This window comes from Mus musculus, chromosome 7 (assembly GCF_000001635.26).
Source record: "Mus musculus strain C57BL/6J chromosome 7, GRCm38.p6 C57BL/6J".
NCBI lineage: Eukaryota > Metazoa > Chordata > Mammalia > Rodentia > Muridae > Mus > Mus musculus.
The window spans coordinates 96,892,363-96,911,174 of NC_000073.6; the positions used below are offsets into that span (position 1 = coordinate 96,892,363).

Sequence of the window (18,812 nt, forward strand, 5' to 3'; positions counted from 1 at the left end):
AAACCATCAAGTATCTGCTTCACTCATGAAAGCAAAACCCACACTTGGTCATACATGAGCCACAGATCTGTAGCTTCCATGAGCTTGGTTATCTTGAAATCCAACACAGCATGTTGTCTGGCACAGAGCTGATGGGTGAGGTGTTGATTTGCTGGGCTTGCTTGGTAGCTCTCTTTTTGGGATAGAGTTAAGAGGGATCTGACTTCCCCATTGAAACAACACATGATAAAAATCGTCTTCATCAGCCAACGAACCCATGTGCTCATCCATCACTCATGTTGACTTTATTCTTACAACAGGCCTATGAAGCTGGCTTCATTTTTTTCTTATAGTACAGATAAGGAAACTTCAAAGCACTAACAGATGGCAAGGTGAGGTTTGATGCCCACAACCTGTGCTGCTTTCTGTTCTCGAGAGCTCAACACAGTTGGTTGGTCATCAGAGCCAAATTCTCAGTGTCCACATCTACAGTCTCTCTTTCTTATCCCTTCCCCAGGTTCACAACCGAAACCTCTTGTCTTTGGACTTTGACCGTGTCACACGCACAGAGAAGATCTACGATGACCATCGCAAGTTCACCCTTCGGATCCTATATGACCAGGCAGGGAGGCCCAGCCTCTGGTCACCTAGCAGCAGGCTGAATGGTGTTAATGTGACCTACTCCCCTGGAGGTCACATTGCTGGAATCCAAAGGGGCATCATGTCTGAGAGAATGGAATATGATCAGGCAGGGCGCATCACATCCCGGATCTTTGCAGACGGGAAAATGTGGAGCTACACGTACTTAGAGAAGGCAGGTGTCTGTCTGTCTCCCTTCATCACTGGTCTTGCCATATAGAAGCTTGATCACTGTGGGTATAGTTTTTAAGACAGGTACCACTACACTACCCAGGTGTACTTGAACTCCTGGCCTCAACTGACGCTCCTGTCCTGGCCTCCTGAACAGTTGAAGTCATTCACTACTACACCTGCCTTTGTCATTGCTCCCCACAGCCAAGCCTAGACCGCTAAGCTCAGTAGGATAAATCTGACTGTTGTAGTTTCTGAAAGTGGAGGTACACATCTTTCAAAAGGAAAGAGGGTCCTGGGGGTATCTGGATGGATAATAGGTTTAATGTGCTGAGAAGGAGTTCCTAAGCCAGGGAAACACGAAAGTCTTGTTGATGGAGAAGAGCAGGTCCCACCCTAACTGGTCCGAGGGTGCTGACCCAGGACAAGATTCTGCTCCCAAGATGATCACACATACTGCCAATTCCCCACAGAGGACCAAGCAGAAGCCTGGGGGTCACAGATCTGAGGTAGAGCAGGCTTAATCCAGTGGGGTCAGATCTGAGGTAGAGCAGGCTTAATCCTATGGGGTCAGATCTGAGGTAGAGCAGGCTTAATCCCATGGGGTCAGATCTGAGGTAGAGCAGGCTTAATCCTGTGGGGTCAGATCTGAGGTAGAGCAGGCTTAATCCCATGGGGTCAGATCTGAGGTAGAGCAGGCTTAATCCAGTGGGGTCAGATCTGAGGTAGAGCAGGCTTAATCCCATGCTGCTAGAACTGGGTGTGGGTCTCATAAATCCCTTCCACTTTGAGTTAGAATTCATTTCACCCAGAAACTAGGAATAAAAAATGATCTAGATCATAAAACATGTTTGGGTAAAATTTCTTAAAAGTACCTAAATTCAGAAGTTGGGGGTGGGGGTGGGCATGGTCGTTTGGATAGCTAGATCTAGCCTAGTTATGTGATGACTAGTTGTCTAGATCCAGACTCTTCACTTTGTTTCTTGTCCCACTCAACAGTTGAGGGTCCCAGGCTCTGCTTGTCTCTGCGTATGCTAGAGAGCAATGTACTGTTATAGGGCTACAAGACAGATGATGGAGGTCGTCCCATGCCCTGAAAAGCCACTCCTGGAGAGGGCAGACACTGGCGCAATGAGAGCACTTATAGAACAAGGTTGTCCCTTACCATTCCAGCCTGCCCTATCCCACAGTGGGCCCATGACTTGCTACCACATAAAAAGTGAGGAGAAGTCTAAAGTGCCCTTCCCAAACATGGTCTATATGTTATAGGCACAGGGAAGCCTCAGATGCTGTTTAGGCTTTGAGGGCATCAGGCTGTGTTTTAGAGTGTCCCTTCTTTCTTGAATAGAAATACCAAGGTCAGAAGTCTGGATCAGGGAAGGCCGTAGGGATGCAGAACACCACTTTTCTAAGCCTTCCGTTTCTTTCCTTTAAGTTGTGGGTACTTGGGCTCTCATTCCTTCTCCCACCTCCTTCATCTATGATTTTCTTCTCCCTCCAGTCCATGGTGCTTCATCTCCACAGCCAGAGGCAGTACATCTTCGAGTTTGACAAGAATGACCGCCTCTCTTCTGTGACCATGCCCAACGTAGCCCGGCAGACGCTGGAGACCATCCGCTCAGTGGGCTACTACAGGAACATCTACCAGCCCCCGGAAGGCAACGCCTCAGTCATTCAGGACTTCACTGAGGATGGACACCTGTTACATACCTTCTACTTGGGCACCGGCCGCCGGGTGATTTACAAGTATGGCAAGTTGTCAAAGCTGGCCGAGACTCTGTATGACACCACTAAGGTAAGCTTCACCTACGACGAGACCGCAGGGATGCTGAAGACTGTCAACCTACAGAATGAGGGCTTCACCTGCACTATCCGCTACCGTCAGATTGGGCCCCTGATTGATCGGCAGATCTTCCGTTTCACGGAAGAAGGCATGGTCAATGCCCGTTTTGATTACAACTATGACAACAGTTTCCGTGTGACTAGCATGCAGGCTGTGATCAATGAGACCCCACTGCCCATTGACCTCTACCGCTATGATGATGTGTCAGGGAAGACAGAGCAGTTTGGGAAGTTTGGTGTCATCTACTACGACATCAACCAGATCATTACCACAGCCGTCATGACCCACACCAAGCACTTTGATGCTTATGGCAGGATGAAGGAAGTACAGTATGAGATTTTCCGGTCACTCATGTACTGGATGACTGTTCAGTATGATAACATGGGACGGGTAGTGAAGAAGGAGCTGAAGGTGGGACCCTATGCCAACACTACCCGCTACTCCTATGAGTATGATGCTGATGGCCAGCTGCAGACAGTCTCCATCAATGACAAGCCACTCTGGCGCTACAGCTATGACCTCAATGGGAACCTACACTTGCTGAGCCCTGGGAACAGCGCACGGCTCACACCACTACGGTATGACCTCCGTGACCGCATCACTAGGCTGGGTGATGTACAGTACAAGATGGATGAGGATGGCTTCCTGAGGCAGCGGGGTGGGGATGTCTTCGAGTACAATTCAGCCGGGCTGCTCATCAAAGCCTACAACCGGGCTAGTGGGTGGAGTGTCAGGTACCGATACGATGGGCTGGGACGCCGAGTATCCAGCAAGAGCAGCCACAGCCACCACCTGCAGTTCTTCTACGCAGACCTGACCAACCCCACCAAGGTCACCCACCTCTACAACCACTCCAGCTCTGAGATTACATCCCTCTACTATGATCTGCAAGGACACCTCTTTGCCATGGAGCTGAGCAGTGGCGATGAGTTTTACATAGCTTGTGACAACATCGGGACCCCGCTTGCTGTCTTCAGTGGAACTGGCTTGATGATTAAGCAGATCCTATACACGGCCTATGGGGAGATCTACATGGACACAAACCCCAACTTCCAGATCATCATCGGCTACCACGGCGGCCTCTATGATCCACTCACCAAGCTTGTCCACATGGGCCGACGGGATTATGATGTGCTGGCTGGACGCTGGACAAGCCCAGACCATGAACTCTGGAAACGCCTGAGTAGCAACAGCATCGTGCCTTTTCATCTCTACATGTTTAAGAACAACAACCCCATCAGCAACTCTCAGGACATCAAGTGCTTCATGACAGGTGAGGATTGAGGTATACCCGAGGTCAGGACCTACCCCATTGCTCCTTGAGAAAACTGGTATGGGGTCATGGGGGACACTGGCTATCTCTAAAGACATCATCTCCCAAAGTCTATGAAAAGAAACACTAGTTTGGAGACTATTCTGAAAATAATGACCACCATTATCGCCTTTGTTTTTTTTTTTAGAAAACTTTTCCTTTTCATTTATTTTCTCTATCCTGACTATAGTTTTCCCTCCCTCCTCTATCCCTAGTCTTTCCTCCCTACCTCTTCTTTTCGCCCCATAATCACCCTACCTTCACCTCCCCTCAGAAAAGAGCAGGCCTTCCAGGGACATCAACCAAATACTGCGAAACAAACTGCAGTGACACCAGGCACATCACATTGAGGCTGATGAGCCAACCAGTAAGAGGAAAAGGGTCCCAAAGGCAGGCAAGAGAGCTAGAAACAGTCCCTGCTCCCTCTATTAGTAAATCCCACAAGAACACGGAGCTACACAACCATAACAGAGGACAAAGTCGGACCTATTCAGGATCCCTGGTCTTCATGAGCCCACTTGAGTCCTGGTCAGTTGATTCTGTGGGCCCTGTTCTTGTGGTAGGACGGCCATTCTTAATTTTTCATACTACACTTCAGTTTATGAAGGCTCTAAGAGACTCTGTAGTAAAAAAAAAAAAAAAAAGTGCTCTTTGGTTTACTTACCTACGTTTCTAAATTATTTCTCCATAAAATCCTAATGCCTCACTAGAAACAGCCTTTAGAATGCTCTCTGGAAGTTTCTGAAATGGAAATCAAGCTGGGTATGAGAATATGGGTTAAGGTGTGTCTAAAATAAAATCAGATTTTTTGACTTATGATGATGGAAAGTACAGATTTTTTTGAGGCAGACAGAGCTAAGGGAATGGACCAGCCATTTCTTAACTGTGACATATTATTTTACTGCTCCAAAGTTTTAGTTTCCTGGGCTTAGTTTAATAGAATACCACAGTCTGTATGGTGGTTCACACTGTTATCCCAGCACTGAGAAGGCAGAGGCAGAGGCAGAGGCAGAGGCAGAGGCAGAGAGGCAGAGAGGCAGAGAGAGAGGCAGAGAGGCAGAGAGGCAGAGAGGCAGAGAGGCAGAGAGAGAGGCAGGAGAGGCAGGAGAGGCAGGAGAGGCAGGAGAGGCAGGAAGAGAGGCAGAGGAGGCACAGAGAGGCAGAGAGGCAGAGAGGCAGACAGGCTGACAGGCTGACAGGCAGACAGGCAGACAGGCAGACAGGCAGACAGGCAGACAGGCAGACAGGCAGACAGGCAGACAGGCAGACAGGCAGAGGCAGAGAGGCAGAGGCAGAGGCAGAGGCAAGCAGGGGTCTCTATGAGGTCAAGGCTAGCCTAATCTATATAATGAGTTCCAGGCCAGCCAGGGCTATATAGTAAGACCCTGACCCTGTCTCAAGATAAATAAAATAGTTAGAATACCTACTAATAATTCTGTTTGGATAAATGTTTATATGTTATGCTAGAGCAACTATTAGAAACCTAAAAACTAAAACAGATAAGCCAAGGGTGTGGTGGAGATATAGGGGTCAGGAGAGAGTTCTAGGCCAGTTTGGGCTGTTGAAGATCCTGTTGTTTTTTTGTTTGTTTGTTTGTTTTTTGTTGTTGTTGTTGTTGTTTAAAAATTGAATCAGACACAAATAGACATCATTAATAAGTCAGCAATCAAAGATAAACTAGAAGATTAAGAAAACACCCAGAGTTCAGTTGGTAGAGTACTTTCTAACATGCACAAAGCCCTGGGTTAAATTCCAACATTCAGGAGGTTGAGTCTGGGTGATCAAGAGTTCTACATCATCTTTGACTGCTTAGTGAGTCTGAGGCTAGCCTGGGATATGTGATACCACCACATCTCAAAATGTGTATGTGGTAGTGGTGGTGGTGGTGGTGTGTACATGCATACCATACATATTATATGTATGCATGTATGTATGTATGTATGATATGTATGTTCATACACACACATCCATACCACCACCACCAACGGTGACGTGAGATACACATACCTAACATAGCTCATGCTGGTTCCCTTTCTGCCCTTTTGCTTTAAAGGGAAAGTCACCTTTCATTCCTCTGAAACCAACTTGAGTATAGAGTGTCTCAAGGGTCCTGCAGACCTCTCAGACTGCTACCGTCCCTCAGCAGGCGACACAGGGAGAGCTCTGTGGGATCCAAATAAAGCCAGCCAGGTCCTTGTGAGAATTTACACTGAGAAAACCTGCTAACCTCGTGATCGAGCCATTCACCCCCTTTTTGCAACTGTTCCCTTCACCCCACCCCTCCCGGTTCCAGACATGAGAATACAGAAATTATTCCCGCCCTCCAGAATTCCTCACTATCAGAGGAAATGCACACTCTGGTCCATCGTGAGGGGCCATGAGGAAGATTTGCACAGATGGCCATTAAATCACAGAAGGCTAGCAACCGGCTCTGCCCACAGGGTTCTGGGAAGCCTTCAGGGAGTAGCGGCTGATCCTCGAGGCTGGCTCCTGTATAGGTTGCATCAAGTAGTAGGGAGAAAGGCATTCTGGAGAGAGGGGTCAACATTCACAAAACTGGAAACAGGGCATTGTGGCTAGCTCACAGATGCTATAGCTGAAAGCAATAGGAGAATTCCCTTTTTTCCAGGGGAAAAAGCATCTAGGTTGTTCTATTAAGAGGAAGAGTCCCAGTCAAGGACTAGAAGGAGACCAAGGTGGTACACAGATGTCATGGAAGCATACCTGGGACCTGGGGGGTAAACACATATATTTTGACAGCGTTGCCAGCCTTTACCATGCTCAACTTGGCTGCTAGCACTACAGAGCCTTGACAGACTAGGATGACATTTCCATTACATCTGTCTGCACAAAGCACGCCCCCTGCCTCACCCTCCAGTGGGTTTCCTGTGAGACATTTTGGCATGTTACTATAGCTGGGGAGAAAAAAAATACTGTAATAGGAAATGTAATTTTCCATAAAAAAATTGTTAAAGCTTGCCAAAAATTACTGCCCTCCCCCTCTTCCTTTGTACACAACCATATGCATATAGTCTCCTTCCAGAACAGCACTGGCGTGATTAAACACTCCCTGCCGAGCACTCGCAGATACGGTCTCCTTTAAGCCTGGCAACAGCTCTGTGAGATCACGACAGACAATTATCTGCATTCTACAGATGAGACACGTGAGACCCTGGAGGACCAAGGGTCTGCAAAGAGTCACACGGGACAGGGCTCTCTGGTTTCAGAACATTTCCCGTGATAATCACCCAGCCTCTAAATCCTGCTTTCTAACACAGCTCTCAACTATCCAAGGGGCACCTTACATTTTCAGTTTGTGTTTCATTTCCCAGACAGTTAAATCCAGCAAATATCATATTGGTTATCCCTTCTCTGTGCCAGACCCACGCTAAGGATCCAAAAGGGAAGAAGGCTTGGCGCCTGCCTTCATGGAACACATGCCCCCTTTCACAAATGTCCTTGACTGTGAGCCCACCTTAAGAAAAAGAGTTGTGGAGCTAGAAACGTAGCTCAGTCTGTAGGGTGCTTGTTAGCATGTGTGAAGTCCTGGACTCCATCCCCAGCACCAAATAAAGTAGGTGTTGTGTTTGCATTCCTGTAACCTCCGTATTCCAGAGGTGGAGGCTGGGGGATGGGAAGTTCAAGGTCACTCTTGCCTACACAGCCTGAATAGGAGGTGAGAACCTACCTCGAAAAAGAAAAAAAAAATCTATTTTATATCACTATAAAACACTAAAACCAAAGGTTTGCACAGCAGTCCTTAAGTTTGGTATCTATATATTTTTCCAGTCTAGTGTATTCCACTTCAACAAAAATACTGGTCATGACCCCAAAATTGATTTTACCTACGAAGTGGATCCTGTGGCACATGAAAAAGATATTTGCCATCTAAACAATCAAGCTTTCAGAACATCAGAAATGCTTTGCAGTGGCTAATGTGATTCTGCTGACTCTCACTATACCTCACCTTTTACCTTCTCTGTGGGCTAACCGTATCCTCAAACATACTCAAAGGTCCTGAGGTGTACTCCGCCTAGGTAGGCCTGGGTCATGAGACAATGGAGCAATTACCAGGATTGAAGAGGACAGAATGCACTGATTGGATGATCCTGGATCACATGGTCCAACAGAGAAAGAGTGCAGAATTGGATCATGGGGAGGCGACCCTAAAATGTCCACCATGGGTCTGTGTCACACATCATCGTGCTGAGTCTTGGCCTGAGACTTGCGCTTGGGGGAAACCCACACAGACAGCGAAGTTCAGGATTGATAAAGTAACCCTTCCACAAAGACACTGGGAAGCCAGCCTTAGAACCTGTGGTGTCAGACTTCAGAATACTTAGCAGTTTTGGGGTTTTTGTTTTTGTTTATTCTAATACATTCTGTGAAGAACAAAGGCATGCGCTGGTGAAAGGGCTTCATATCGCTTGTGTTTTATTCCTCCCCTGCGGCAGCAGTGCCTTTTGGGACTGACAGGTAACTCACGGAGCTTTTCAAGAGGAAGGAAGCACTTGCCCCTGAGGTTGTAAGAGTACAATTCCCAGCTCTTCTGAAAAGCCTGGTAGGAAAGCTAGCTAATAAATAGATCTCTGACATTTTCCTGAAAGACATGATAGCAAAGCTTCCGCCTTCTGTCTTCCATCACTCATAGGTCAAGCCCAGCCCTCTCCTGTGCCCCCTGCTTTCCTAGGGACTGAGCGCTATTCCAGATAACCACAAAATCCCTATGCACATTCTCAGCCTCAAGCAAAAGGGCTTTGTGAGGTGTTCTCTCCGTGTGTGTGTGTGTGTGTGTGTGTGTGTGTGTGTGTTCTGTTTGTTTTAATTTCCCAAAGATCTGTGTGCAGAGAATCCTAGGATGAAAGACTCCTGGAAACTCAAGTGAGAAAAGGGCCATGGACAAAAGCCTTCCAAGCCTCTGTTATAAATTAAAAAACAGGGATCTTGGGATACATAATGACAGAAACACACACACACACACACACACACACACACACACACACACACACATACACACACACACCGTGAGCTAGTACCTGATCTGGATATTATACACTAAATCCAATGTTTTAGGGGCAAGCTTGGAACTGCTTCTGCTACAGAGTAGAAGTTAAGATTCTCCAAGTTCACTGTTGGTACCCTGAGAAGCCAGCATGTGGGTTTGTGTGGCCTTAACTGCCACACTCTTTCCCTTCCTGTTTACAATCTGGATCTTCGCAGCAAGGCTGAGTGAGGAGTTAAACCTGGGTCCTAGTGGAGGGGCCTAGGACAACCAAAAACCAACCAACCAACCAACCAACCAACCAATCAACCAAATAAGGCAAGGTCAAATGTGAGCTGCCTAGATGGGAGAGATACATGGGTCACAGGAGTATCATGAACACAACTGTTGACACCCACAAATCATTCCCTCTCAGCAGCTTCCAGAGGGGGCCACTTCCTCCTTGGCCTAGGTCATCAATGGGACCTCCCAGCAGAGATGTGTTTCTGTTGGAAAGAAACAAAAGGCACCTGGCTCCGAGGCAGGCCTTAAAACCTTGTACACCACCACCACCCCACTCTAGTTTTCTGAGTCTCCTTTGTGGCCCACCTCAACCCCCATGCAAGGTCATGGCTTTTGGTTTCTCTATTTGGTTGGTTACCTAGATGGTCTGTTGTCATCCTCGGTTTTGCTTTGCTTTCTTTTGAGATAGATTTCACCGTAACCTAGGCTAGCCATAAACTCACCATGTAGCTAAGGATAGCCTTCAACTTCTGCTCCTCCTGCCTCCACCTCCTGGGTGCTGGAATTTCAGGCATCATTCTGCGGAGTTCTCAGGACTGAACCCAGGTCTTCATGCACTCTGGACAAGCACTCTACCAACCCAGGATCATAGACTTCTGGTTCCATTCTTCATTGAGTCAAATGCCCACCGAAAAACCTTATCTATAACTCGCAACTCCAAGGAATGTGATTAATAAGCTTAGAAGCAGGCAGGCTAAGGCACTGGGAGGTCGAGTGACTTCCTTGTGCTGTCAGAAAAGACAAACAGGAAAGCCCTTTGATCTGAACCAACCAGCACCATGCCCAGAAGCGCTTTGGCCTGAGGCTACAAAAAGGGTGGGGAAAGGAGGGGCAGCTTGTTTCTTAAGTGAATTTTTTTCTTTTCAGAGTCAGCCATTAAAATCCTTTCTTGGATCTGACTGACCTTTGCAAGGGTTTCCTACTGCTGACGGGGCTGGGGGTGGGCCTGGGAGAGCTGCATCCTCTGGGAGGGCACTACCTCTGGGTAAGCAGATGAGGGGTGAGAGTCATGAAGACATCTGGAAGCTTGGGCGCTGCCTAGGCTTCATCTCTCTTGGATCTACCCCCTTGAGGAGGACTCTGGGCATGCACCTGGCAGAGGGATTGCTGGGACCCAGCAGCACAGTTGGCTTTAAGACCAACCAGGACATTATTTCCATAAAGTGTAGCAGTCAGCTCTGTCACCTTCCCCTTGTGGCCCCTGGTTATTGGCTTGCTTACTCCCCAAGCTTATTTCTGCTTCTCTCCACCCAGATGTCAACAGCTGGCTCCTCACCTTTGGATTCCAGCTGCACAACGTGATACCTGGCTATCCCAAGCCAGACACAGATGCCATGGAACCCTCCTACGAGCTCGTACACACACAGATGAAAACTCAGGAATGGGACAACAGCAAGGTAATGCTCCACATGACAGCCACACATTGGCTGTTCTGACCCTGACGCAGGGGCCCCACCAATTGTGCAGGAACACCAAGCCAGGGATGGAAACTGAGGGATGCAGTGCCTTCATGATCCCTACCAGACAACTTTCAACAGACAGAAAACTATGGCTAGGCAGGCCCCAAGGACCCAACTGTAGCAGCACATGGACACCCACAGGCTGCATGAAAGAGTTTTTCATAATCCACCGTGTTCAGAGTACAACAAAAAATAACCAGCCTTTGTCACTATGCGGGCAAAAGCCCTGAGAGAAAAGGAGTGTTCTGAATGCAGATGGGATTCTTTTTTGAGCACCCGATGAACTTGGCTTTGAGTAACATTCTACTTACGTTAGCTCACAAATATGCCAGGCTGTTATTCTTCTCATTGTACAGGATTAATGCTTGCAACCATTCAAACCCAGGTTTGTCCATTTCGTGTCATCTGGCTGAGCGTGACTAGCAGGGCCATAAGAGGGGGGAAAAAAAGTTACATTTTCTTATCTCCCTTTTATGACCTAATTTCAAAGACTCTGAATTATATGGCTGGGAAAAAAATTTTATAACAATCTCGTCACACCTGCTGATCACTTCACGTATTGCTCATGCCAACCTCAGCCTCCATTCATAAATTCTGTATCTGGATTCTGTGTCCAGCCCGGTACTGTGGCCCATGAAATGCAAGGGTGGGTTAGCAGAAACCAAGCCTAGGGGATGCCAGCTCAGAGACAGTAAACTCCGGGGAGCGGCCCCAATGTCACATGGCCCGATCCTGTGCTTGGAAACCCAGCCACCCCGGTTCTTTTCCTCCCCCTCCTGCTCCTCCTACCTCGGTACACACACCTCCACTCTTTTGAGAGAGACATTGCGTTCGTGTGCGTCCCTCTCTGAACCTGGAGCTCACAGATTCAGACAAGCTGGCCAAAAGGTCCAGTGGTCTGCCTTTACCTGTCTCCACAGCCCTGATGTTACAGCCATGTGCCTCCATGCTCGGCTCCTTACCTGGGTATTTGGGGACCTGAGCTGAGGTCCTTCTGCTTGTGGGTAAGCTAACTGAGCCAGTCCCCCAGTACCATGTCCCTATTTCTTGTTCCAGGCTAAATCCATTAGGCTCATCCGAGCTACCTCCTCCCAGACTTGCAGATGAGTCTGCTCAGGTGGTGTGCTCTGTTCCACCTTCGTTTTCTTTCTTATTCCTTCACTAGATTCTAAATCCCAACAGGCTAAGTTACAGGTTAAGGGTCTCAGTCAGTGTCCAGCATGCAGACTAGCACATTGTAGGTGCTTTAGTGACTCAGTGACTGAACCATGTAAACAGCTCATTTCATAAAGAGGCTAGGCTCAGGGAAATTTACTTAAAGGTGTTCTGCTGAAAAATGACAGAAGGTGACAATGAACCTAAGTCTGCCTGGCCACAGAGCCCATCCTCTTTCTGCCCTAGCCTGTCCCAGACCCGACCCCAGCCCCTGGTCCAGATGTCCCAGCATTTGCTGTCCCCAAGCAAATTCCAGCCACACAGTACTTCCTCCCCCTCCAGGTTTCTGCTGTACTCTCCAGAGTCCCCTTCCCTGGCTGCCTGTTTGCCAACCTCGCCTGTCAATGAATTATTGATTTCTGCCCTTGGCAAGCATTGGAGATCTTTGTTGTTGAGTACTCCAGCTTTTGTGAAACTCTAGGAAATAATTGTTCACAGACAGGGTTCTATTAATTATAAAGAGGACTTAATTTCAATGGGAGGCTGATGGGTCTATTTCTAAAGCCTGTGCCCCGATTTGCTGATGAAGCCTGGAGCCCTGAGCACAGCTTCCCTGTGCTGCCTGAGAGTGGGAGGGGCAGACAGATGGCACACCAACCAACGGGGTCCAACCTGACCCCGCAGCAGCCAAGCTGGGGGTACTTGAGGAGGCCCAAGGAGGCACTGTGGGGCAGAAATCCTCCTTGAAGTGTGGATAATGGGAGGGCAGAGTGGTAGAACAAGCAAGAGACTTAAGACAATTCATGGCTTTTCTAATGTCATGCATTTCTTGGAACCCTGCCTTTTCCCTCTCTTCTCCACCTTCTGAGCTTTGTTTGCATCTCACTCCTACAGCTGCCCTTGACCCTGACCCCTAGAGTCACACAGACCTGGCTTTGAATACTAACATGGAGTGAGTGGTGGGACTGTAGGCTGGGAATGAGCTGTGTAGCCTTAATTTCCTTAGAAGTAAGCTTGAAGCTGAGTGCAGTGACTCACGCCTTTAGTCCCAGCAGAGGCAGAAGTAAGTGGATCTCTCAGAGTTCAAGGCCAACCTGGTATAACATACTGAGTTCCAGGCCAGCCAGGGCTACATACTCTGTTTGTTTGTTTGTCTGTTTGTTTGAAATGAACTGAAATAATAACAGTATCTATTATAGGGATCAAGCAGGGTGTTAAATGGTAATTCTTGAGTTGAAGATCAATGAATGTTACCGTATCTATTAGCTGTGAAGTGTTTTGGACCACCAGTCCTTACACTTAGCTGCAGTATTGTCATGTGTGTCTGGGCCTATGAAACCATGAGTTCTTTGAGGGCAAAGACAATGTCCAGTTCATTCTGTATCTCCACTGCTCAGCAAGGTGCCTGGCCAGAGTAGCTGCTCCCTGCTGTGGCTCTGAATAGAAGGGTGTGGGGATGAAGGGTGGCTGGATGTTGTGAGGATCAGCACCGTGGAGACGGATGTTATAAGCTAATGTGTCCCTGCAGATTTGACTTCACTGTTTAAACTGATTCTCTGCACTCTTGGGGTTTGCCTCCCTTTTGTCTTACACTCTCCCTTTCTCTTTTTCATGCCCCCCCCATCAGTCTATCCTCGGGGTACAGTGTGAAGTTCAGAAGCAACTCAAGGCTTTCGTTACCTTAGAACGCTTTGACCAGCTCTACGGCTCGACCATCACCAGCTGCCAACAGGCCCCTGAGACAAAGAAGTTTGCCTCCAGTGGTTCCATCTTTGGCAAGGGGGTCAAGTTTGCCTTGAAAGATGGTCGAGTGACCACTGACATCATCAGTGTGGCCAATGAGGATGGGCGGAGGATCGCAGCCATCTTGAACAATGCTCACTATCTAGAGAACCTTCACTTCACCATTGATGGGGTGGACACCCACTACTTTGTGAAACCAGGACCTTCGGAAGGTGACCTGGCCATCCTGGGCCTCAGTGGGGGGCGGAGAACCCTGGAGAATGGGGTCAACGTCACTGTGTCCCAGATCAACACCGTGCTCAGTGGCAGGACTAGACGCTACACTGACATCCAGCTGCAGTACAGGGCGCTGTGCCTGAACACCCGCTACGGGACAACAGTGGATGAGGAAAAGGTGCGGGTGCTGGAGCTGGCCAGGCAGAGAGCTGTGCGCCAGGCTTGGGCCCGAGAGCAGCAGAGACTGCGGGAAGGGGAAGAGGGCCTGCGGGCCTGGACAGATGGGGAAAAGCAGCAGGTGCTGAACACGGGGCGGGTGCAAGGCTACGACGGCTTCTTTGTGACCTCGGTCGAGCAGTACCCAGAACTGTCAGACAGCGCCAACAATATCCACTTCATGAGACAAAGCGAGATGGGCCGAAGGTGACAGAAAGGGCCAAGGCCTGGACTTCTTGCCAAAGACAGCTACTCTTCTGTGGCCGTATTCCTGACTGTGTTGTACTTAACAAAAAACAAACAAAAAAACACAAAAAAACAGAAACAAAAAAACAAAAACTTCTTTTTAACAAGTGCAGAAAACAGAACAGAAAGATATTTGTTGCATTGTTAATTCATGCAACATCCTTTTTTTTTTTTTTAAAGAAAGAAAAACACAAATTTGGCCTTCACACTTTTTTTTTTTTGCAAAGAATGGAAGGGTTTTTTTGTTTTGTTTTGTTTTGTTTTGTTTTGTTTTCTGTAGTGTGATCATGATGATAATTTCATTGTCTTTTGTTCCCTTTTTCTCCTTGAGGAATTTTCCCTGTCGTTGAGGATACATTTCTCCTCTCTTGGGGGAGCGCATCTCCTTGGGTGTGTCCACATCCGCCCCTAGGTACCCAGTGTGATGTGAGACACGAGTGTCTGTGCTAACTTGTCTCGTGTGTAACCCTTTCTTCTCTGGCTGGAGTTGGGCAGGAGTGAGGGGTCACAGAGTCACAGGCCCGGTGGGACCTTGGGAGCTCTGGTTAGGCTCCCACAGAAGTGGTGAGTTGCTATTCACCATGTTTTGTGCCTCCTGAGGACCTACATCATGCTCTGGAAATTTCCATGATGCTGTTCAGCACCTTTTCAAGCCACCCCAAACTCCTGTCTGAGCTTTATATTTTGATGCTAAATGAACCCACCCACCCCCCTTTTACAAATCTCTAGTGTAGCTGTCAGTGCCGCCCCCCACCCATAATGAGATAGAGAAAGTGTGTCTCCCAGGCCCATTCCCTAGTCTGGACTATGAGCCCCATCCTTTCCAAGAGGGGAAAGCACCCAGGATGCTGTGAGTTGTTGATCCTCCATGATGCCCCTCGCTCATCTCCTCCTCTCTCCCAAAGTCAGTTGTGAGAACCAGCAGTGCGCAGCAAGCCCCCAACGTTCCCAAAGGGAAGTCGAGGGAACCCTGTCCCCATGGCTTTGGGTTATCTTCCCTCCAGTGCTCGGATGCCACCACTGATGATTGGGAGTGTGGCAAGAGATGCCTTTGATCCTGGAAAGATGTATAAAAGAACAAGTCAGCCAAAGACAGGAGTCAACAAAGGCATGAGCCAAGCACCCTAGCCAGGTCCTGGAGTCTCCTCTGCCTCCCCTGTTCAGGCTATTCCCTGAAGGCTAGGCCTTCAGGAATTTCCTTCTGTGGAATTCTTCATTAAAGAACCCCAGGCAGGAGTGGTTTTGTTTTTGTTTTTAAATAAGAAGAAAGAGCTCTTTGGTTTGGCCTAGCAGGGTCATACAACCCCACTGAGATCAGGGATGGCGGTGCCAGAGCTGGTACCCATGGACCCAGAAGGCCAGGCTAGCATTGTTCCTGTGAAGACCTGTGTACATGGCATTTGGACGAGAGTAGGCATAGGCGCAGCCAGTGCTGGAGGACCGGCCAGAGGGAGCCAGCAGGCCGGGGAAGTGTGGCGGGCAGAGGACTGTAACAAGAGCTAGGAGCTCACTGGAGGATTCCTTTCCTGCTTTGTCTGCCTAGATACCATTGTTATTGGCACTCCCAGTGTCTGGGAGACTGGGGAAGCCAAATGCTTCCTTTTGAGCCGGGCTTCTTAGAAAATGGGACTTTTATGGGTTACATTTACATTAAGTGTGGAAAATGAATTCCGAGTCTAAGCTATTCCCCGTGGGAACCTTGTTGGACTGATAAAGCTCATGGCACCTTTATAGCCTTACAGAGTCTTAAGAATATGACATGAGTTAATGAAACCAAGAAGGTCTCTTACCGCAGGAGAATCGGAGCAGTGTGTAGTTCTGCCTGGCAGAGAGAGGTGTCCAAAGCGTGTTGGGGGAGGGGAGATCTCGCCTTATGTTGTCCCACTGGGATAAGAGGATGTGTTTCGTTAAGTGCTCTTCCTGATTCCAAAAAAAGAAAAAAGAAAAAAAAAATCCGTCACGCTGTTGCAACCGTGTGCCACAGCCTGCTCTATCCACTGGTTGCTCATTGCCTCTGGATCAAAGCTCTGCTGGGTCAGATTTGATGCCCTCTCAGGCCCACAGTACCTAGCGCGAGCTGTAATGCAGACCCCCTTCTGGTATGATCATTCTTGGGTGGGATAGAAAATAGTTTGACCTGAAACACATGGGTTTTTCTGTATCCAGAAGACATATGCCCCTCAAAATGTACGTTTGCTGTAAGGGTCCTGTGGGCAGAGTTGTCCTGTGAGTTGGCCTAGTTGATCTGTCCCATACTGGCTGCCTGACATTGGCTGAGATCCGCCGGGGTCATTTACTTATAAGACAGAGAGACAGCATGTGACCCAAGGGACCATCTCCTTGTAGCTGTCCAGCCTGTGACTTCCTCCTCTGTTGTCTCCCTCCCTCAAAGACTATATTTTTAGGCATCAGTGAATACCATGAGATATGGGGTATTCTTCTTTAAAAGGAATGATCCCATATTCTTCCTGGACTGCCACCCCAGAGAGGAAACAGGCAAGCATCCCTGAGCTGTATAGGACCTCAGCTGTAGGCCAGACAGTGCCATGTGCCTCCCTTGACACTGATGCTGTCCTCCCTGAACTATGACCTTGGCTCCTTTCAGTTGGATTCCACCTCCCAGGTGTGTTTAAAGGCACAGGCCACAGTTCCTTTCGCCCATTTAGGAGACTTTAAATATAAAATGCCATCCTGGACAGCTCCCGCTCTTTCGACACTCATTACATCTATCCACTTGAGAGAGTGACCGGGTCTTCCTCACTGGTGGAAGTTTGTGATTCTGATGGGAGTTAGCTTCTGAACCTCTAAGGATTGCTTTTGCATAGTTCCCACCTTCTCCACCCTCCACAACTGCCAATTAGTCCCCCAGCCTCAGCCCCTCCTCCAAGACCTTAAACAAGACTTTATTAGTTTCTGACCTCGTCTTTTATACCCTGAGACCCCCTTTATGGTCATCTCCCAGGCAGGCATCACTAGATGGTATTGTGGTGATATTGACTCCATAGTAAACCACACTTTAGCCTTTAACACTTGGCTCAGAGCCACTGGTGGAAAACTAGCCCAAGGTCCACACCAGTGCCTGACTCTACTGAAGGATGCTGGGCTTGAAAGAAACCCTAGGAAGCTAAAGGGAGACTGCTGAGGCTGGACAAGTGCCTGAAAATAAGAGGGATTGCATGGGGAGGGGGGCAGATGATGAAGAAGAGCCGAGTAAGCTGAGTAAACTGGCTTTATAGGCTTGAGGCAAGGGAAGAAGAAGAAAGGGCCTTACAACTGTGACTTAAGTGACTGCCTTTATAGAGAAGGTTTTCAGTGTGACATCTTAGAACACATCTTTGCCATTTGCAGTCCTTGTGTTTCTGCTGGCCATGTGATGTGGTGAGAGCAGTGACATTGGGCTTTGTACCCGGGGAGATGAGCTGGCTGGCTTCCAGCAGAGGGCTGGGCTTTGGGGTTAAATCACCCATTACACAAAGATGAGTGTGTCCTTCATCCCTCACATCAACTGCTTAGCCCAGGTTATGCCGATTCTGGGGTAGGAGGATTCACCTCCCATGGGGTCCCAGTCTCTCCTCTCTCCCGGGATCTTCATCAGGACTAAAAGCCCTCCACGAGAGGCACACCGTCCCCAGCTAGGTCAAAACCATTGTCTATATTTTGTGAGAGGGGACGGAAGTAAAAAATGAACTCTGTGGTTCAAGACCTTTTTATTTAGCCTTCCCAAAACAGCAAACTCATTTTAAAGACTCATTGCTCAGGTGACTGAAACTTTATCCTCTCCAACCCATCATTCTCAAAAACCAGCCTTGTGTACTTGACTGCCCGGAACAGTGGCGGGCTATGCGGTTTCACGGTGTTGTGGAAGATCAAAGGTGGGGAAGCATGGGGTGGGAACCCTGTGTTGTGTTTCAGAGGCCTCGGTGGGGCCCTGTGTTGTACTTCTTACCCTCTGGGGAATGCCAAAGGCGTGAGACTGGGCTACTTCCTAGTCCCTAAGAAAAATGTGATTGATTCTAAGGGCTGATGGTTCAGGGCTGACTGCCCGTGGGCAGGCTCGGCTGTCCCCGCAGAAGCTGACCCACAGATGTCTGGTGGTTCCCAGCAGCTCTAATCCACTCATCACCAGAACCCCACTGTTCTAAATGTGCCCGTCATTCTGAGGACTTCTGAACCCGCAGCTCTGGCAAAGGACGATAATGAGCTGCCTCTGGATGACCAACACTGGAGACTCTGGCCTTACCATGTGGAAATAGTTTTCCTGAAGTCTGGAACTAATTTTGAGAAGTTTTTTTCTCAACACTTTTGTGTTTCTAACACTGTATTCTTGACTGTGTAAATACCAACAAGGCTGTAAATAAATGCAGATGTAGATACCTTCTAGAAAAAAGGGGGGAAAGCATAAAAACAAAACCAGAAGTGATCCCGTGTAGCCTTCGTTGACAAATAAAAGACTATTTTGTGTTTAAAGGTGTGCAGTGGCCTTTGTTGGGAGACAGTGGCAGTTACCAGGAGGGCTGGAGGAAGACCCCCATCTTAGTCCCAGAGTCC

The 18,812-nt window shown here is 48.3% G+C and overlaps 1 protein-coding gene across 28 annotated transcripts in view; it reads left to right on the top strand.

Moving 5' to 3' along the window:
• Positions 1 to 18,731, top strand: part of Tenm4 (teneurin transmembrane protein 4) — a 739,850-nt gene extending 721,119 nt beyond the window's left edge. For all 28 annotated transcript variants that reach the window (NM_001310762.1, XM_006507806.4, XM_030242547.1 and 25 more), the window contains 4 exons: positions 497 to 793; positions 2,291 to 3,905; positions 10,483 to 10,625; positions 13,471 to 18,731. In NM_001310762.1, the coding sequence (NP_001297691.1) occupies positions 497 to 793; positions 2,291 to 3,905; positions 10,483 to 10,625; positions 13,471 to 14,229 (2,814 nt within the window). In that variant the 3' untranslated portion in view covers positions 14,230 to 18,731. The remainder of the gene's footprint in view (positions 1 to 496; positions 794 to 2,290; positions 3,906 to 10,482; positions 10,626 to 13,470) is intronic.
• The last annotated feature ends 81 nt before the right edge of the window (positions 18,732 to 18,812 follow it).